We start from the raw sequence: 21,599 nt of genomic DNA, 5'->3' as shown, positions 1-21,599 counted from the left end.
CGTATTTGCCCGTTTCCTAGCCTCGATATCGCGAGGCTGCGCCCTACTAGAGACACATCGTCAACGTGAAACAACGGGTATCAAAAAGTTGTACAACAGTTTTTTCGTTATGTTCTAAGGATCGCCAACGGAAGAAAATTTCAACGAAACGAACAAAAAAAATCAATTAAGAATTAAATAGTCGCTATAGAATTCTAGAAAGGACGTGTAGGTCCTGCACATTGTTAGCGCAGTAGAACAGAGAAAAATTTTAAGTAAACAAATAACAAAATAAAAATAATACATCGAAAAACGTGAACGAAAACACAAATGCTGCCGTGGAGTTCAGAGCTTCCATAGAGTAAAACTACAGCGATAGATAAGAGAAAAAAAAGCTGAACGAGTCAAAACGAGGACCAAATTATCCGACTAGGCCTGTAATTCGAGTTAAAGTGTTTCGATCCAATGTAACGACGGAAAAATTGAGGAAACCTTGTACAGAACCAGAAGAGAACTCAATGAAAAAATTTTAATCAGAGGACGGTAATTGGTAAGAATTTAGAAAAAAAGAAAACGCAAAAGACAAATAATCCAAGATATTTCACAAAAGGAAAAAACAGGGTACCATTGATTATTTTTTGGCAATACGTAGACGATGACTTCGGAAAATTTCAAATAAAATGAAAATCAGCGTTTCGATGTGGAAAAAATAAATAAATAATCACTACTACACGCCGAGACATTCGCGTCGCGAACATCTTTAATCCAATTGTTCTCGTTCGCAAAAATTAAAATCGAAATCCGCGAGAAAAACAGTAAAGATCAATATTAATAAATAAAGTAATCATTTAAACATAAATCTAAGGGTAATTATCGGCAAAAAAGAAAAAATTTCGAATGGAGTTACATCTGAATTTGGAAGGCGGGACTGGCGAGACTTTGAACGATACGATGTGGCTTGAAAATTCGTCTTCACCTACCTACCAGGAAATGTCACCGAATCAGGAAACGTCAGTACAACAAGTAAGTAACGAATAAATTTTCGCCATCCATTCTTATTTCTAATAACTCGAAAATTATTCAGGCTGCCACCATTCCACTTAACGGCTACCACAGTCCGGTACCCGGACAAGGTATCATGCAGATAAATTGGGAGGATAAGAGCGATTCGCAAAATTATTCACCGGGTCCAACCGCTACCGCAATGCTTATTCGCTCGACAAGCTCATCCCCGCAGGAATTTCAAAATTCTTCTGTAATATCCACACCGAGAAATGAAAACGATAACAAATCTCAACAACAAAGAGCGCAGTATCAAAATTCGCTCAAACGAAGACCCGGCGAATCGATTCAACAGATTTCTGCTGCTGATCATGAAAGAAAAATTGTGAAAAAAGATGGTAAGCGTATAAAAATATTATTTATTGATTTCTTTTTTTGGTTCTGTTTTCACTTTCGTTTATTATACACTTATACACGCATATTCACGCATATGTGCAGATGGAGTTTGGTTTTCTTTTTATCGGTAGTTGGGGGATAGCGATCGAGTCGTATGTGAATAATTCGCGTGAGGACGTCGCGTCATTTTCAATTCATAGCGGAGGTCAATCGTCAATTTCCTGATCACGACTAACAATGAGCGCCACACTGGACACCATAACTTACGATAAACTAGTCTACGCCGAATAGACACGAGATAAAAGACGAGTTGTGATAGATGCAACATCGAAAATTGCTAAGCCACGTACTGCCCTAACTAACAATAAACTTCATTGCAATACACCCTGCTCCGTGATATTGGTTTCGTATCAATAACCATTGTTTCAATGTTTCTAAACAGCTTAAACGTGTGTAATCATAAAATACTTTCTAAATAATTTGTAACTGACTTTGAGGACACCGCGAAAGCCCCTAGCGAAAAATTTCTTGTTGAGACGGTTGTGTCTTAGAATGTTGAAACTTAATTGGATATTAACGGGTTTTTTTTTTCCAACTCTACGATGGTTCAGATTTTTTTTTTTTAGTACTTACTGGTCTAGAATAATCGCGAACATCTCCTTCATTCCATGTATGTAGCGCTTCTGTATGCGATAAGGACCGGTAAGTAAGTATAGACGTATGCAAATACGTACATACGTGTGTACATACATGAATACATACATATAAAGGTATGTATATTCTGGATTGGTACAAAAGCTTGATCAAACGAGCGTCTGAAATTGCTCACTTCCTTTCCGCAGACATCACTTACCAGTATATTAAGGCGGTCCACGAGCTCTTACGCGAGTCCGGTAACCCCGTAGGGCAAAAGTAAACTCGTCCGATAATTTTCTAGGTCGTAGAAAGATTGATTGAATTCGATTACATTCGCATACCTTGCAGAATCTTATCAGTACATTTCCGTTTGACGTTTGCAGAGAATCTAGTTTGGAATCTCCACTATGGACAATCTCCGAAGTACCTAATAATAAACTGCGACCAGTCGATCGGCATTGCCAGTCGACATTATGTGGTGGTTGATTAGATTGTTAAATGATCCCTATTCCGGCGATGGGGAGAGAAAGAAACAGAGATGAAAAAAATTGCGGGGTCGATGTCTGCCGACCTTCCCACGGTCGTAGTCACCGCGTGTCTAATGCAGGGGAAAAAAATTCTATGCGTACGTCCTATCGATTTCTCGAACTTTGGATTTCTTTTTGATTTTTTTTTTTAAATTAGTTTTCTATTCCGTGGTGACACTTACTTGAACAAGAAAAAAAAAAAAAAAAAAACAAACGAAATTGAATATTCACTGATAATCTAGTGGTCCTGCAATTATGATATTTACAAAATATTACATTCGAAGAAAATTGTTATAACGTCTATTGGCGTAATTGGCGCGTGTCGCGATGCGATTATTATAAATTCTCATAGCCATAGCTAGAAAGTAACTTTTGATCTCATTCAGTTTTGACGCCATTATATACCCACGTGGTCGGTTCGCGCGATAACTCTAGCAACTTATAGCGTGGTAGTTACAGAGATTAGCGTATCCGTGTTTCTCAATGATCGACAGTGAACTCGACTTTACTTTAACGATATAATTTCAGCGGAACAGTCATAAAATTAAGTTCTCATCGTCAAGCTAAAACGATATCCACCGTCATCAAATGTTCAAGTTATTTTTATTACCGTTGTCGTTATTTATTTAATTACTTATTTATTCTCTTATTTATTTATACATTCGTTCATTCATTCGCGATTATATTACTGTGATTATTGATTAAAATGAAATGGTGCGAAGTGGAAAAATCATCAAAGTATGCGGCAAAGTTTTTTGACTTTAAAAACCGGAAAAATAATTTGATAAGGTCAAAAGCTTACCAGACTTACAATTCCCCTGTGACTCCTGGCAAAAAAAGATTAAACAATATGTTCAGTCATCATCAATCATTTTACAACTATCAAGGTAATACGTAAAACAAAATTACAATAATAACGCGTATACCGTGTATAGAAATCTAGAACGCCGAGGAAGAAAATATTTATTGCACCATGTTAACGTTGATAATGAGAATTTCAAGTTGATAAAAATATATTTCTTCAATGTCAAACAACAAAAGTGAAGAAAGATTTTCAAACAATCTTATTCGTTGACCACCGTTTTCGACAACATTTCAGTTTGTAAATCTGAAATAATTTACCTCTCAAAAATCTTTTAATTATTTCAAATTCCAGGTTCTTTGAGCAACGATTCCGGTGGACAAGGATGGTCGACGCAGGTCGAAGACCTCGCCGAACATCTGGTTGCAGATTTCGATGGCTCATTATCCGCTTTGGCTGCTACAGATTTGGCTACTGCAGTTGCTTCGTACAATATGAGGTATGTGTGTACAATACATTTTATATTTACTTTTCCACTTTCTTAGCTTCGGGAAAATCTTTTTCGCCGATGCATCTAAATAAAGGAAACTCCCCGGTTCGGTAGAGAGGAAGGAAAAGAAATCTACCTCAATGAAATAGACGCGGCGCAGTACGTTGCTTCTCGATCGCAATCAAGCTTCATTCAGAATGAAATAATAGGGCACGACGATGTGTGTTCCAATACAAGTTCCAATTGAAGAGTAAAACATGAGAAGGCGGGATAACCGGCGTGAATTATTTCCGAACCGGTTATGGTTTCCGGTGCGAACCATATTCAACATGAATGAATGTGAAAATATTATGTGCAGCTTTCATCCCCTGAATGAACGAAGGATAGGCAACTCGAAACACATGCTTAACGACGATATTCAATTTTCCTTCTTTACCATCTCATGTCTAATTAATTACACATGGGGTATTCCGTGTTGATTCAACCAGGCTCTGATATCTACATATGTACATCTGTACTTCTATACTAACATTACAAACAGAGAGGACTTGGTCGTTTTTTTGCTTCGGCTAAACTCAAAAACTACTGAACCAATTTTGAAAAAAATGTCACTTCAAGAAAGTTCTTGTATCAGCGAGTAACACAGGCTATGAAATATTTTGCGAAAAATTAGTGATCCCTTTGAAAATAGTAATAATATATTATAAACTGAGGCACAGAAACGCGTGACCGGGTCAGCTAGTACCGTACATGTGTGTACTCATTGCAATCATTTTTATGAATTTGTTTCCAAATGTTTTGGGTGATTATAAAGACTAAAAAGAGTGTTTGAAAAGTGCATACGTATAGATACCCATCGGACGATTATTGACTTTGAATTTTTTTCCCCCAACATAATCTCAGAAGAAATTAGAATAAGTCAACCAACTCGAAATTTCCTGGCCTTTCGATGATTTTTAAAAAATAATCATATTTTTCACTCGTATCTGAAGGAGTATATCATTATCTGTAGAAGGAAAAAACCAAAATAAAATCCCACAAATAAAATTGAGGGTTGAAATCTGGTTGGGTTAATCTGGAAAGTCTCAATAGGTATGTGTTGATTACACATCTATTCGAGTTCTTGTTATCAGACGCTCACATTGTAGGAACATTTTCTTACACGTATCTACCCAGAGCAGCAGATACGCGAATGAAAATATCTCGATCTCGATCTGCGCTATGAACTGTGTTATGTATACCTACACGAAGTCATGGGGTCTCCGACCAACACGAAGAAATATATCAGTAGCGGCTACGAAAGCAGTTTAAACCAGATCTGGCGATATCACAAGTTGCTCTATACGTGCTGTACGATGGGGGATACGAGAGAGAGAGAGAGAGAGAGAGAGAGAGAGAGAGAGAGAGAGGCGAGAGGGGAAATTGACAAGATAAATACACGACGTTCACGTGTTTCTCATTGCGTATGATTTTATATAGAGATATATTCTATTCGTGTAGTCACGGTGAACGTGTATGACGTGTATATTTATGTGCGTGTGTGTACAACGTACTCGCCATCGTCAAAGTATATGCGGTTGTGTCGAACGAGAATCAGGTTTCCCGCCACTCACTTTTGCCGACCAAATTAAATGCGCTTCGACTCTGAAACGCGTGTGCTATTGTCCAGAATATATACACGCATACAGGTTTTTCGAATTATATCTTGCAAAAAAGTAACGACTTTGAATTTTGTTCTATGTTATTTCGTTCTATACGCCCGTTTCGCAATTTTTTTCGTACAACGATTACTTTTTTATTTTTTAATTCTCAGTGAAATCAATATAATCGCGTGTGAGTTAATAATCCTATAATTGCCCAATTATCACCGATCTATCAATGGTACAAATTAAATTTAAACGTGACCAAGATAGTGCGGAGATGATGCATCAATCTTTAACTCGATAGTGAGTTTAATTTTCATATACGCGTCTTACTACTATGGTGAATTCAAATTTCTTATAGAAAAATGTCAGTTCGGGATAGCCTGAAAAATTTGACAGATGATGTAAATATCAGCATGGTTGTCAACATTATTAGAAAACTTATTACATAAATTGTTATACGTGTCTGAAAAAGGTCACCAGCGAGAGACATATTTGTATGTGTACTACTCCGCAAATAATGGCGCATAATATCGTGTGTTTGAACTCGATTCCGGTATTCATATTCGCATTCAATCGACATTGTTATTATCTCATTTATTCGTAATCGTCCTCATTGTTTTCTGGCACGAGGTCGGGTGTTTATTGTGCATGTAACACGGGTATTTTTACATATACCTATGTATAGTGTACATGCGTGTATGTCAATGGATTGATAATCATTTATGCACATTGCACATCCCTCTATACATATAATACCCCATTCATTTGACTGGACTTAATTCGCGGTTAATCATTACGATTGAATGACCTTTAAAAGATTGTAGTATAGGACATAGTAAACACGTTGTGTTTCGCTCCTTCTTCTTTTCGGTTCAATAACGTACCCATTTATATAATATTGGATATTAATGATTACGTTCCAATTTATGTCGGCGATATTGTATAGCTTCGACTACAATGGTACCTACGCATAAATTGTACCGAATATCCTAATGTTTTTTTTTAACTGCTCGAATCGGAAACCCTTTGATATAAACTTTATCAGTACGTACGGATTGTAAATTATTATCATTGTTCATTTTATTCTAATGCTCGGTTGATTTTGTAAAAATAAAAAAAGTGTTCGAAGGTTCCTACATGTATAACCCTCAAGTTACGGAACTTTTTTGTTTACTTTAATTTTTAAAAAAATTTTCCAACATTGGGTGAAACAACTCCATCGTTAAAAAATTGTCAGAATCCGAGCCCTCACTTTTTGTTTTCGAATTCGGAAATTAGTTGAAGATTACAGATTACGTGAAGAGAAAAAAAGTAATTTTTAGAAGACCCTGATACACTGTAATCGTCTGATGCATGAAATTATATTTTATATTATTGACCTATGATCCTGTGGGCTGGCCTGTAGATCAGATCATTTATAATTAAAATGTATCGTGCACATGAACCCAATAAAAATCTGGTTGGAACTGGCTAATCTAATTTCACCGAGACTACATTACTATCGAGAATAAACATCAATTATCATACATAAACGATGATTGTCGCGATGATAAAAAACAAAGACAAAATATAATTTGAGCCATTGAAAAACCATACAGTCTGTCAATATTCAACACCACGATTACTACAAGTGCATAAATTTTTCTTACCGATAACTTTTAGCAACTTTACTACGAGAAAATTAATGTCGAACTTCAAAAATTGTTAGCACAATTATTCGACCAGACGGTAACTGCAATCTCCGGACGTCATTCGGCGTTAAGCGGTCACGTGCAGATCGTTAAATGGACCATTTTGTCCACGTAAACGTATAATAATTACATATGATATATAGTATAAAATATAAAGGTACAATATATTTAAAATTTATGATAGGTTTGTACTGGAAATCGTGATCCAATATACATATACATGTATGTGAGTACAATCAAATGTAGGGTGAATTTTGCACTGGCAGGGCGCAGCAACATACGTGAATTTACGTTGAGTATTACATGCGAACCGACGCGCGATGTGAACCGCTTAAACCGGAAAATTACGTCGATGTCGACTGTGCGTAATCAGCATGAAAAAAGTAAGGCTGGTTATCAACTCACGAGGATCCGAAATGAAAGATTTCGTTTATGAGTATCGCGATATCAAAACTTGTCTCATTTTCAAGAGTATGGAGAATTAAAAGCCTACGAGTAACCGCTTATGCGTATCATGGGGTTGATTATTCTATTTATTTCTTGTATTTTCATATGAATAGAAATATTATATCGGTACGATATTAATAGATGGTTGAGAGTCTTCGGGAAGATCCTTAGAAGCAATCTGCGAATTCGTGAGTGACATCAAGTCGCGCTCATTCATCCGGTTCGTACCGGATTTTTCAATGTGTGTTACAATCGTAGTTACACGGATCACGAGTACACACGACTTTATTACAGACATATTTACCCATTTAACATTCAACGTTACGTATGTTCTCATCAGGCGCTTGTTTCAAACTGACGAAACTTAATCGTGTGCACTCTTCCGTGCGCACCGCGTGAATCCACGAGTCAGTCAAGTGTCGCTATATACCTTGAATATACGTATATCGAATACACATATACATATACATATGTATTTCATATGTATTCAAATACGATTATTTCGACCGAGATCGATGTTTTTGATTTAAAAATAATCATTCATGTTAAGTAGAATATCGTCAGAACAAAAACCACTGTTTCATTTTTTTAATTTCACTTCAAATTTTAATTAACTATTTATTTTCGTACGAGGCACTTATGTCTGAAGAATCAAATCACGTAACATATAATTATGTCAGGCATACTTGTGTCGGTAATTTTGTAATTATTCTTGGAATCGATTTAGTTGTAATTAAAACCAAGTCAAAAACAAACCGTAGCCAATCGATATGGATATTTTTTATCGGTACAAGTTTTTATTTTCTCCTCAAATAATGATCTGTGTATTTCTATTTTACTTTGACTGCAGATAGTTGGGAGTACAGAATTATAATATAATAATATTGTACGAGCCTCATCTGCATAATTATTCTTGCAACAACTATAGGTCGCATATTGCAAACAATTCTATTCGAAAGTCTAAGGAAAAGAATGAAAACATGAGAAAAAAATTAAAGAAAATCAGAGTGTATATTGCAATGAATATTATCGTAACTTTTTTTAATAATCTTAATTTATTTATGTGAAGAGATATTTGATTTTCTTTCAGCGAGGCTCTCCTGGCTCTCCCTTCGTTAACAGTCTTCAAACAGGAAGCACCATCGCCCGACAACCATCACGGTAACCAGAAGTAAGTTATCAATTTTGAATGTAACAAAAAAATTCCATCCGACAAATACAAATTAAATTATACAAATAAACTGAAGAATCGTTATCGCGTTTTTCCGCACTACCGATTTACAACGACATTTGTAGCATACATATGTACGTGCGAACCTATAAGTATAAAGTATAATTTAGAATCGAAAAATGTTATTCACACATAAACGAGTGTTACGTACGACGTATGTATGTACGTACATGTATAGGAATGTAAGTGATAATTTCAAATTGGTAATAGTTGAAGAGAAAAAAAATGCAACTTATCATTACAGCCTTCCCTCTTTATACTCGGTTTGTAGATAGAAAACTCGTCTTTTATATCATTTACAAGTGGTATGCGTGTGTGTTTGCTATGTCGAAACACAATGTGACGTCTTATTTTAAGATAGTAGTATTGCAGGTTATATCACAAAATTATGAAAATTTTCATTCGAAGTTATAAGAAAAATCATCTAGATTGATCATTCGCCTTATTTTATTTGATTAATTGATTTATTTTTTTGGTTTTAAATATCTGAATAAGGAGGCAGTTTGTAGTTCTGACGTTTATTCTTTTAAAGAATAATTATGCAGCGAATCTACTGCAGATCGGAAGAATATTTCTTCTGATACGCCTATACCACACACACGCATCAATTGTTGAGAAATCGTCGAAATTGATTGCATATAAATTTTTTTCGAGAAAATTGCATGCAGTGAATTACGTCAACGAAGTTTATTTATATATGATTTCTGTAATCTCTTATTTGCATAAAAATCGGGTTTTTTTATCGATATCATCGATGTAAGTTGAACTACAGGGATGTGAAACAAATTCAACTCCTGCGAGCAACTATACTCGAGCAAGAATTACTAGTCATCGAGTAGCGCGTCAGTACGGCACCGGAGTCACGAGAGTCAAGATTATTATATTGTACAGAAAGACGTACGCGATATTTATTTTTCATTCTATTCTTCTTTCCTCTCATTTTGCGTACCTGGAAAAAAATCCTAAAGATACCAAAAGAAATGAGACATTTCACCGAAACTGATACCTCGGGGAGATCGAATTTACTGTTCAATATCTTGTAAGTCTCATCGATGATAATTGATCGTGCGATAATTATAATTTTACGTATAACTAATTACGTTGAATGTTTTGCTTTTGATTTATTCAAATATGATGAAATTGTTGCAGCTTGAATCATGTCTCTCAGAGAACCATCAACATTTCGTCCGGGGGAAATGGAAGTTCCCAAATTGTCGGTGTTATGGAAGCTGACAGCAACAATAACAACAACAATCAAAACGTTTCGAATCAGAACACGGCCAGCCTTCATCAACTTTTGTATCCCTCGGACAGTGATTATTCGACACAATCATCGGTTGCAAATCACGTATCTTCATCTCAGCAGGTCAACGAATGTAACGAAGAATGCCGGTTGGTATACCTCGAACGCAACGAATATGTGGAATAATTATGCCATGAAATACTTTTATTTATCTCACGGTTATGCGCTGATAATAATGTGCAGCTTTTGCCTTTCTAATTCACCAGTTACATTTCGCAATTTGTGATCTTCGGTATTTCATTGACGCATTAATTTATTTGTGTACGATTAATTTATTTTTGTTTAATTAACCGTGTGTTACAGATTTCAGTACGTTCTTGCTGCAGCTACCAGCATAGCGACTAAAGTGAACGAAGAAACTTTGACTTATCTTAATCAAGGTCAATCCTATGAAATCAAATTGAAGAAGCTGGGTGACCTTTCAGCGTATCGTGGAAAATTGTTGAAGGTGATTATTATAGGATTGTATGAATCTGAGAAGCTAAAAAACCTTTTTTTTTTTATTTCCGGCTCGTTTCCCGTTTGTTTCAGTCGTCGATAAGAATTTGTTTTCACGAACGTAGACTCCAGTACACGGAACGAGAACAAATGATCGCTTGGCAAAGAACAAGACCCGGTGAACGATTGCTAGAAGTTGATATTCCCTTGAGCTACGGAACCGTCGATGTTCGACAACCATCGCCGTCGAGCAACGTCGTAGAATTTATGTGGGACCCCACCAAAGAGGTCGGCGTCTATATCAAGGTAAGGAGTGAGAGAAACAACCAAAAAAATGTCAAAAAACACGTTTAAATAAGTGGGTAATTGAAATCGAAGTTTCTATTTAAAAAAATTAAGGGGAAAGAAAAAGTGTCGCGACGTGGTATAATAAAGGCCGTGATAAAGTCAAGGGCTATTTGCGTGATGTGCACGTTAATCGTTATCGCGTCGAAACATGCTGGTACAAATCGATTAAGACCAGCGATATGTCGATCACAAGACCGAAAGATATGTTTTTGTGTGTTATTTTAAATGACAAAAAAAAAACAAAAAAACAACACATATTTCGTAAGCGGAGGAGCGCAAGTTTTAAAGTACGAATTTGATATCTCGGATTTTTTTTTTATGAAGCCTTCAACAGACGTGATATAAATATCGAAGAGTCTTTTATCTAAGCGAAAGCAATTATTCCCCCCTCAATAGTGACGGCACTAATAACTATTTCGAACAACGCAATGTGCGCGAGTGCCACATGAAATAAAAGTGGCAGTACCCGCCGTTGAGTAAGGCTTTCGGCATTACCAACATTTTTTATCTTTGTTGTAATTCCATATCTGTTCACGCGCTATGTTTATTTTAAATTCTGCTCATATGCCAATTTCAACGGATTCTTTCCTCTGCTCTGATCTGAAAAACTTTCATTTGTAAATTCTGCGACTACGTGCAGATCTACATCTATCCTCTATAGCATAATTTTTGCGATCTTTTGTTTTTCTCAGCGATTGCAACGCAATAAATTTTATTGTAGCATTTATTTTACAATTTCTATTCCAGGTGAATTGTATCAGCACCGAATTCACCCCAAAAAAACATGGTGGTGAGAAAGGTGTTCCGTTTCGAATTCAGGTGGAGACTAGGCTAGCAGGAGGTTCTCTGCTTCATGCCGCATCCTGCCAAGCCAAAGTCTTCAAACTAAAAGGAGCAGATCGCAAGCACAAGCAAGATCGAGATAAGGTCCTTAGACGTCCGCCCCACGAACAAGACAAATACCAACCCAGCTACGACTGCACCGTATTATCTGACGTAAATATTCAATTTTCATTCGAATTACATTCGTTTCGTTGACGTTCGAATATTAATTACTGAATCCCAACGATTGATTAATTTGCTACAGATTCCACTAGACTGTTTATCGGCGCCTAATCTTGTGGACGGGCAGAATGATGCAGGCAGTCCATTTGCACCGAGCGACGCAATGTGAGTACAATGATAGAAAAAAAAAATAATAATTTCGTACGAAAAAAATTGAAACATAAACAACGTTTTATTAAAAATGAATCGGGTGCGGGAGAAACAGTTTCGAGACCGTGATTCTCATATAATTGAAAATCACGCCGACTGAATTCTCGCATCCTCAGTAACAACGGCAGCTGATCAAACGACGAAATCTTTTAAATTATCTGCACCGACAGAATCCGGATATATCCTATTTGAACGAACCGAGCCCAGCCAAATATAGCCATCCATTGTTAATAATTGTCTTCTCTCGACGCACTTATTTAATTAAGTGGGCCAAATCTACGGGGCGATATAAGTATAGATGCATGTTATTTACGTGTTACATATGTACGTATTTCCAAGAACTTTACGAGGTCAAAAGCTTTGTACATTCAGGTTGCGTATTTTTTGACTATGTAGATATGAATTTCGACACTTGCAGAAAAACAAAAAAAAAAAAAAAAAAATTAGACCAATCAAGAATTTGAGTAAGAAAAAATCACGTAGGTGTTCTAGTGTGATATTTATAAAACTATACCTATTGTCAGAGGTATGTATGTACTTACATACATGGTATATAGGTACGTTCATGTGTCGTATGAGGTTTACTTACAATTAGTACTGTGTTATTATGATTATGCAACGTTGCCAATGTGGTCCTGTATAGTCGGAAAAAGAAGGCGTGGGGGTATTAACTGGCTTTAACCGGTGTAATCTAGTGGAGGGGATATGACAACACAGCGTAACGGAGGCTCAAACAGAATTAAGTTCTGACGCCGTGAGGAGCGATTCACTTTCTTCCTTTGAAAATTTATTTAACCGAACACTTCCGTATTTTACAAAGTTCGATAAACCATCGCGACATCGTGAAAATACGTTTGTTATAATCAACCAATTAATCCATCGATCAATTTGAAATATGATCCGATAGCCAAGAATCTTTAATTTCTCTCCATTTCGAAATTATAACAATTATTTATCCAAATTATATAACCATTCACCTATAGATATACACACGTATACTTATTTTGATAAAAAAAAAAGCAGAACGATAACTTTTTGAGCAGTATTCGACTCGATAATCAATCCTCAGCCATGATCCACCGTTAGCAAGTACTTTTTACTTTTCAAATAATAACGCGTTGTAAACGCGTTTGTTCTACTGGAGTGAATATAATTACACTAAAAAAAACGTGATAAAACAGTGCTAATAAGATAAAACACGATAATTTTTTAACGGATCATTCATCGACCAAGTATCGATAATCAAGAAAAGGAATATTGAAACGCTGACCGAGGGAAAAAGTAATCGATCGATTGACAGAAAATTACGTAATTTGAACCGTACAAATGCATATTATACATATTTTACAACGTTGAGAAAAGTGAGATACGAATAATATGCTTGCTTTTGTATAAATGTGTCAAAGAGGAATATTTTGGTTTACAATAACAGTAATAACAATCCAACCGCAACGTTTTCGTTTAAGCCGTTCAATTTAACCTGCTAAATCGATGCTGGATCGTTATCAGGTCAATAAAGCCCATAAGTTGCGATATTGAAAACAAAAACACCAACTCCAATAATAATATTATTAATGACAATAATAATTAGTATCCTCAGATTTTTCTGTGCTAAAATTTGGAGCCTAAATGAGATAAAAAGAATTTTCTAAAAATAACTGGATTGAGTATAAACAAAAATTTTGAACGCTGTCGTCGTTTTGCATAGAAGAAGCGAAACGGATATTATTCACCCCTGGTTTGATCCACACCGCCGTTGGAATGCCCAATTCGATATCAACGACTTCAGACGCTTCTCTACGACTTCTTCGCATTACCATTTTTTCCAGCTACTCACAATCAGTTCCGTTTTGCACAAAAAATAAATCAACTTCCGAACTGGCGCCTATGGCAATTAATATTAAACCGGAAATTAAGAGAGACTATTCAGAAAATTTAACAGTTTTCAACGGCCTAAAACTGGAGAACTACAGCAATTGTGACGCTCTTCTCTTCCGTCAGGATCACCTCCTCAGATGACGAGCAGTTAAGCCGCCAAAAAGCTGATGCCAAAGGCGGTTTAATAATACACCCCGCAATATACTATCGCATGAAACACCGAGAAATATCCAAAGGACATAATATAAAGAGGGCGTATTTGCAACGAACGAAAGTTTGATGAAAAAAGAAAAAGAAAATCAGCGAAATGAAGATTTAGTTATTATTCATGGCTCATTGCGTTTCTTACTCGTCAAAATCTACGACACCTCCCTGATCGTTGGAAAAATCGTTATTTCCTGTTAATATAAAGAGAGGGAATTTTTATCAATATAAAGAAGCGAGGCGGAGAAAAGTTTCATTTATCAATAATTGAAGAAGAAAATCGGGCGATATCCGGATCAAAGCGGACGTGTAACGTCTGCTGTGATTGCCGTAGATATACAGTCGAGGACGGATCGTACAGTAACCTTCAGAGTAAAATTTACCTTGAACCGAACCGAACCAAACCAGAATCCCATCGTTTTGTTTGTTTCGAATGATGAAACGATAATACGAAGGATTCGCCACGGATATTGCGACTGATTCTGAAAAAAATTCTGCACTAAATTATCGATTTGAAGATAGAGATTTTTCTCTCATCTTTAAAGATTATCAAATGAAATTAGTGCAGCGCACATCATAGAAACGGTAACGTTTTGTAGTTATTCTTGTTATTCAAGATCTTTTCAACGGGTTCTGCATCGTTTCGTTTACCAGATCATTGTGCAGCGCAATATACGAGAACAAACAAATTAGTGAAAGAAACTTTATAGCTTGTCATGCCACGATCATCCCGCTGATGCTGTTTGTGATGGTACTAATAATGCACCAGGGCCAGAAGGCAACGGCCTAATTGGTGACAATTGATAAAGAGCTCGAGAAAAAGAGAGAGGGGCTGGTCGTAGAGATATTTCTTTACTCGGGTTACATCAACCTTCTGATTCCCCCTCGCTTCGTTCAACCGTTTTTATAACTCTAGATGCTGCTGCAACAGCCGCTGCATATTGGACTGCAGGATAGATTACGCTATTTCTATACTGCACTAGTTGACGAAGCTTCATATATAGTAACAGTAATTTGAAGCAACGTTTGCAGGGCGTTGACGCCCACGAATTGAATGAATTCATAGAGGCGATTATCATCATTTCATACACCGCTACGTGGTATATAGCTGATACTTCGCGCCTAGTTTCATTCATGATCCGTGAATTATAATCTTGGAAAGATTATATTTTAAAAAAGAAATATAAAGATCCCAACGAATACTGTGTTTAACAAAATAATAATATTCATTAAACAAGAAGATAAATAAAATATAAGCACAATGCAGAAATCATTCTTGCCATCCGACCTCCGAAGTCGATGGGGGGTACGTCGTGGGGCTGGTGATTCTGCGGGATTATATTTGATCGAACACGAAGTAACTATAAGAGGTGGTGCTTCGGGAATCGAAGTTGTAGCCAGATTTGTACATGCTCTTCCCGATGGTAGAAGACATTCGCAAGGATTTGGTAGAAATTGGAGAGGCGGACTGGTCGGATTGACGTTGAGGAGAACAAGAAATGCAATAAAAAGAATCGGCGTGAATAACGGACCCCCGAAATGCACGTTCACGCTCAGAGCTGTCGCAATGTAAGGGGGGAAATGATGATGAATAATCGGTTTATCTTAATCGAACGACGAATTCAGCGCAGCCAATATTTCGTTTTTCCCCTGTCTTTACTTTCCTTATTTTCATTTCGCAGAACACCTCAGAGCCGGGCAGTGATGAGTGGAAGTTCATCACCGGTTGCTGGACCACTTCCGCTTTCGGTAACTTCCTCCGTTGTTTTACCGGTCGTTTTAAATCCGGAAACGGCAAAGGAGGCCATAACTCCGCCCTCGTCAGTTTCATCGCCGGTCACGGTTGTACCTGAACAATCCTGCGCCATCCTCAACGTGAGTAAATTATTAGCGAAATAATGATGAACACCTCTCATCAGAGTTCCTAGGGACTCTTTCAATTAATCACGTAGAGCGAGGAGACAAAAAAAAACACTGATGCCCTTTTAAAAATCAGGCTATTACCGTACCAACTTCCCTTTCTCCGGACGCAAACACCGCACAAACGAGCAGCTGGTTACGAGCAGGTCGTTTCCACTCGTTCGAATCAACCTTTTCAAGTTTTTCGGCGGCAGATATCCTTCGTTTATCGAGAGACGATTTGATACAAATTTGCGGTCTCGTTGACGGTATCCGTCTGTTCAACGCCCTTCATTCGAAGGCCCCAGCCCCCCGTTTGACACTCTACTTTTCGGCGGAGGGTAGCGGATCGTTATGGAGAGCAGTTTATCTCGACAGTCTGACCAGCAACGCATTGGGTGCAAAACTCTACGCAGCTCTTGGGGCCCTAGGACCTCCTCAGGATCAACTACATTCCGTTGTTCTTTTAGGGCCCCAAGGAATCCACGTTTTAGTTACCGACGAGCTTGTCGCTAACATGAAAGACGAAAGCATGTACATTATAGAAGTAATCAAAGGTGAGCTTCATGTTTTCCCCCCATTCAAAATACATGTCTCTGAACTGATCGGCATACAAGCTCACGTTTGTTCTATGATTTTTATTTAGTTTTTTTGTTTGCAATTTTTTTTTTCAGATGCGAAAAGTGATCGTTATAAATTAATCCTTAAACCTTCAACGCGTTGACGGGACGCTAGTTGGTTCGTTAATTCAACCCTAACGAACCCGACGGATTAAAACAAACAGGAACAAAGAACGAACAAACACGTATCAGAAACTCGATGTCATATAGGCAAACGGGAGTAAAAGATGATTGCATCGAGACCAGGATCACGTTTAAATGAAGAAGAGATGATCAAAGATTTCCAAATGCATGAAGCAGAAAAAATACAAAACAATATCTCACACACAATTACAACACCGGAAATGGTGCTACATCACAATGGATATACGTCGATTGTCAAAATAGGTGGATCTATAGGACTAGGTTGTCAACGTTCTGAAGAAGGTTGAAGTTCAAGGAATAATCACAAAGTCATCACTTTAAAAGCAATGGAAGACAGAAAATACTAGCAAGAATCATGTCTCTTCGTCGCGACCCTTTATTTTACAAAGAAAACTATTGTATTCTAGCATGCGAATTTTCTTAGTATTGGCAGCTTTGTTTTATTTAATAATTATTTTGTTTTTCTTTCGGGTTAAAAGAAAGAAATTATTCGAAGAAATCAGATAAAAAACGATACTTCAATGGTGGTAAGGAGCGGTAATAGTTCCGCAAGATTGATAATGAACTTTTCTTCTGTTGCCAGCAACCGAAATGTTCGTGATAAAAATGAGAAGAGAAAACGTTGGGGATGGCAAACGTAAACGTTTGATTTACAATTTCAAAGGCTAATATCTAGTTTGAAAATCTATAATCTTTGATGTAAACAAATTGTAATTTCTAGTAAGAATATTTTACCTGCAAAATTTATTATTCTAGATATACCAGATTATACGCTTCAACTATACGCGAAATATTTATGAAAAAAAAAAACTATTTTTTGAGCTTGAACATATTATTCCAGCCTAACTAGGTATGCATATCTTCCAGTTTACTTTACGGGTCAGAAAATTTGACGCTGATTTGGTGCTTTCTTTGCGTACACATCATGATAATAAGTATACACATGTATAGTTAATGTACGCAGAGGATAATAGGTAATTAAAATCTGGACTGTTTGTCTCGATAAAAAATATTTTAAGGGATGAAAGTTATAACAGTGAAAATCAACTTTATTTCCGACTCAACCGTTGACCGTTTGACCTGAAAGGCGGGACTAAAGTTGTATCTGATTTCTTACGATACTTTCCTCCCGCATTTTACGAAGAAAAGTAAATTTGCGGCACAAAAAGTGAATTAGTGGAACGAAAAGTACTTTTACTCCCGCAAATGCGGGACGAAAAGTGGTCTTTACAGTCGAGTCGGGAATAAAGTCCTATATGCAGCGCAGAAATAAAACTAATCATTCCCTCGGACTTACTGCTCTCCCGAAAATTCCCTCGAGTGAATACTAAACTCACCCTCAGGAATTTTTCTCGGGCAGTACAATCGTCCGCGGGAATAAACAGCAGCTTTATTCCCTTGTTGCATAATTGTACTATTATTACGTAAATTGAGACTATTCTTACTAATTTTTTTTTCATGTAGCAAAGATTGAGATTCCAGAAAGAGATATTCGCGTAGCAATTGAATATAGAAATATATAGATGTATAAAATTACAAAATGGTGCCTTATACAAAGTAAATCCAATTATACGTATTACATAGGGTAAGGTTGCTTAAGTCGTACCCCCTAAGGAAATGATATTGTAATATTCACTACAATTGAAATAAAACAAAATATTCTGCATCTACTGAATCTTTATCTAGTTTCCGTTCAATAAACAAATATAGAAACTTGAAAATCTTTTATCCAACTAGGTATTTTAACGTTTTCCAAAAATACACGGTTCGATTAAGACGCCGAGTCGTTGACTTACCACCTATAGCGTTAGTCGTATTTAGACAATAGACTTCAGTGAGAACGTAATAAGCTACATGAAGAAATACTAAATGAATAACTAAAAAATTGCAAATAATTCAGTCTGAGATCAACTTAAAACATTTTTTTTTTTGTACTAGTTACAGAATCGAACCTAATTACTAAGTAAACAACACATAGAAAATACAATTATTATACTTTCTCTTCGCCATATTTATTACCTGATAAAAAGTTAAGTAAATTATTGAACAATTTTCTCAATACCTAAGTCGTATTGGTACGAATAAGGAATTTTGCGCAGCTACGACTTAAGCAGCAGAACCTTCTAAGTTTGAAACTAAAACCATTGAGAATAGTTAATAGGGTAATCGGAGTAATCTATTCTCAATGCTAAAACTATTGAGTAACTATAAAATATAGTTACTCAACGCTAAAACTACCGACATAACCTAAAAAAGCTCGGTTTGAGTATGCCTAAACGATTGCCAGATAAGTATTGAAAATAGATGTTAACAAAGAAAAAAAAAGGTAAGAATTACATTCCTGCCATAAAAAGCTTACCAATAACTCAGAAATTTTCATGAAAACTGTTCAAAAACTTACTTTTTGATCTCGAAGCACCACGAAGCCGGCCGGGGATCCACTCATTCACGTTGGCTTGCTCGACTAAATAGTTGAGGTTAACGACACCAGATGTCACAATTTGTAAAAATCGCACCAACGAATTCGAATTGTTGAATTAGACGAGATATATTGCCGGGTACGACTTAAGCAACCTTACCCTATACGTATATAACATATTATATATTTACCATATGTATATACAATACGAAACATGTAGTCATAACAATGATGAAATAATAAATCATTTATTTAAAAAATAAAATCCTCGCTTATTCTATTTATTGAACATTTGTAAGTTTCATGACAAATTCGGTTTTTTCTGAACTTTCGGATACGTGATTGAAATATTATTTTTGATAATTTAGTTTAGTAGGTGTTAGTTCGACAATATGAATCGCTTAGAATTTGAATGTGATTTCTAAGGTTGTGCGAACATTGCGGGTTTGAATTACATGAAGTCTCACTTCTTCTTTTTCATCTGCCTCTGCAACCGTTTCATCTCCCTCTTCTGCTCCCTTTCGACGAGACTCTTGTAGAGCTTATATCCAAAGAATACTAAAACAAACACAATGTTGAGAGAAGAGAATGGCCGAAATTTGCGTTTTCACATTAAGAACAGATAAAATTAACGGTTAAAAAAAATGCGTTTTCCATACCCAAAATAAAAGTAACTAAAATTATAGCAGTTATTAATAAGCTGTAGGATTGAGTGAATCTCCAAAAATTTATAGCGGTCATTCCGCCTCGGTATGTGGTTAAAGATTCTCTTAAGGTTTCTCTAGCATTTTGTAAAAATTCAGCTTTTTCCGTGCTATCAAGTGACTGAAAGTTATTGATCATGGACGAAAGTTTTTCTTCTAAATCCGGGCTAAGCTTTAATTCATCTTTCAACTTTTGCAGAAGTTCAGCCATTTTTTATAATTTCACTTAATGTTAGGTTTTTTTTTCGTAGGATTGTATTTGAACTATTCGATCGGCACCGTTACACTCTCGGAGCTATCGATTGTTGCGCCGAAACCCTTGACACTCAACTGGTGCCGATTATGGAAAAGTAATAATTTATCTTTAAGAAGCAAACTAAGCAACGGATTAGATACACAATATGTTATCGGCTGCACTGATTATTTGAAACCACGATAATTTTTACGGTACGAACACCTGCAGTAGGTTCTACCATGTAGATGTATTGTTCAATATACAATATATGTAGATCTGTAAGTCTACCAAATAAGCGTAACGAGTGCAAAAATTCCGCAGAATAGACAGAAATTAAAAAAAAGCTTGCAAACAACTATGCATAATTTTTTTTTTGTGTAGTCAAATTACCAAAAATTAAAGCGATCACAGCAAGTAATCCCAGAAGTATTAGCGCCTGTGAGGTGAACGGTTCTGAAGGAGGTGGTAGTCTTGCGTAATCATTGCCGTTTTCGACGTTTTGCAAAAGATCTTTTCTCAGAGATTCTCTGTCCTCATCGCTGAGACCGGACATTCCATCCAGCATTTTTAGAAGTTCCGCCGGTGATGGAAGTTTCGATGGATCCATACCCAAATCTCCGCCTAAATTACCCGCTGCGGGTTCATCCTCTACAACGGCATCTTCGTCCGATGCTGCAGTCATTCCTTGAAGACCATAAAGAAGATCCATTTCGATATAATCGTTGAGTCTGCAGAACAATGTTAAACGGTATCTTAATTGATTGTTTATAAAATGATTAAAGATATATATTACTATTATGACTATGTATCGAATATAGGGATCGGTGTCAACAACTGGTTTCAGTCATTATCCGTTGAACAATAACCTGGTATATATTAACTGACGTACACAATAACTATCCATATGTTATCGTGAATGACATTGTGTTAACATAGTAATTGTCACTTTAAGAAAAACCCCCTCTGATATCAAATAATTTTGTGGACCTATATGTATAGGTAAAAGTCAAGTGTTGTACCTTTAGCGCGTTACTTTCACTGAATTAAAATAAAAATTCAACCGCAGCTGTAGTGTAGCGTTCGTAAAAACTTAACTAAAATCGTTTACGTACTTGACTCAAGATAGCTGGAGTATCTGCGCCTGGTGTTATCAATTAATTATCACGAGCGACTAAACAGGAGACTCTGTAGTCATCATCTTTAGCTCAAGATTATCTAGAATTTTAACGAGTTACGAATATAAGCTAACCACTAGCTAAGAATTGCTCGTAATTATTGGCAGCTATTTATTTAATGCTGTTGGTGACGTGTCAGAGCTGTACCGTTTGCTGGCATCGAAGCACCG

The 21,599-nt window shown here is 36.4% G+C and overlaps 2 protein-coding genes across 8 annotated transcripts; one reads left to right on the top strand and one right to left on the bottom strand.

Annotated features, from left to right (window-relative positions):
- The first annotated feature begins 116 nt into the window (after positions 1–116).
- Positions 117–18,562, top strand: LOC105689377 (transcription factor CP2-like protein 1). Of its 2 annotated transcripts, XM_012406347.3 has the most exons (12): positions 117–1,002; positions 1,064–1,379; positions 3,697–3,841; positions 8,707–8,787; positions 9,997–10,239; positions 10,454–10,598; positions 10,682–10,894; positions 11,684–11,932; positions 12,024–12,106; positions 15,916–16,108; positions 16,230–16,689; positions 16,807–18,562. In XM_012406347.3, the coding sequence occupies exons 1-12, from the start codon at positions 877–879 to the stop codon at positions 16,854–16,856; spliced, it is 2,304 nt and encodes a 767-aa protein (XP_012261770.2). In that variant the 5' UTR covers positions 117–876; the 3' UTR covers positions 16,857–18,562. The 2 variants fall into 2 exon arrangements, with proteins under 2 accessions (XP_012261770.2, XP_048506316.1); XM_048650359.1 differs by lacking the exons at positions 117–1,002; positions 1,064–1,379 and adding an exon at positions 3,089–3,427.
- A 980-nt stretch (positions 18,563–19,542) lies between these two features.
- LOC105689379 lies at positions 19,543–21,572 on the bottom strand. 6 transcript variants are annotated; one of them, XM_048650375.1, is made up of 3 exons: positions 21,367–21,572; positions 20,645–20,938; positions 19,543–19,873 (listed from the first exon to the last, which is right to left on the bottom strand). In XM_048650375.1, the coding sequence occupies exons 2-3, from the start codon at positions 20,934–20,936 to the stop codon at positions 19,779–19,781; spliced, it is 387 nt and encodes a 128-aa protein (XP_048506332.1). In that variant the 5' UTR covers positions 20,937–20,938; positions 21,367–21,572; the 3' UTR covers positions 19,543–19,778. The 6 variants fall into 6 exon arrangements, with proteins under 6 accessions (XP_048506332.1, XP_012261773.2, XP_012261774.2 ...); XM_012406350.3 differs by having other exon boundaries at positions 20,645–20,982; positions 21,274–21,571; XM_012406351.3 differs by having other exon boundaries at positions 20,645–20,982; positions 21,367–21,570.
- Between the last annotated feature and the right edge of the window lie 27 nt (positions 21,573–21,599).

The sequence above is a fragment of the Athalia rosae genome, chromosome 2 (genome assembly GCF_917208135.1).
Source record: "Athalia rosae chromosome 2, iyAthRosa1.1, whole genome shotgun sequence".
NCBI lineage: Eukaryota > Metazoa > Arthropoda > Insecta > Hymenoptera > Athaliidae > Athalia > Athalia rosae.
Note: the sequence above shows the minus strand (reverse complement) of the source record. Positions and strands in the feature narration are given on the sequence as shown.

What these genes read in the sequence shown, in the direction of transcription:
- LOC105689377 (XM_012406347.3), top strand. Translation starts at nt 877, where the DNA reads ATGGAGTTACATCTGAATTTGGAAGGCGGGACTGGCGAGACTTTGAAC. An exon ending in GAATGTAACGAAGAATGCCG is followed by an intron (nt 10,240 to 10,453) that starts GTTGGTATACCT and finishes CGTGTGTTACAG; the next exon opens with ATTTCAGTACGTTCTTGCTG. An exon ending in ATCGTGGAAAATTGTTGAAG is followed by an intron (nt 10,599 to 10,681) that starts GTGATTATTATA and finishes CGTTTGTTTCAG; the next exon opens with TCGTCGATAAGAATTTGTTT.
- LOC105689379 (XM_012406350.3), bottom strand. Translation starts at nt 20,963, where the DNA reads ATGGATCTTCTTTATGGTCTTCAAGGAATGACTGCAGCATCGGACGAA. An exon ending in TGTGATCGCTTTAATTTTTG is followed by an intron (nt 19,874 to 20,644) that starts GTAATTTGACTA and finishes TGTTTGTTTTAG; the next exon opens with TATTCTTTGGATATAAGCTC.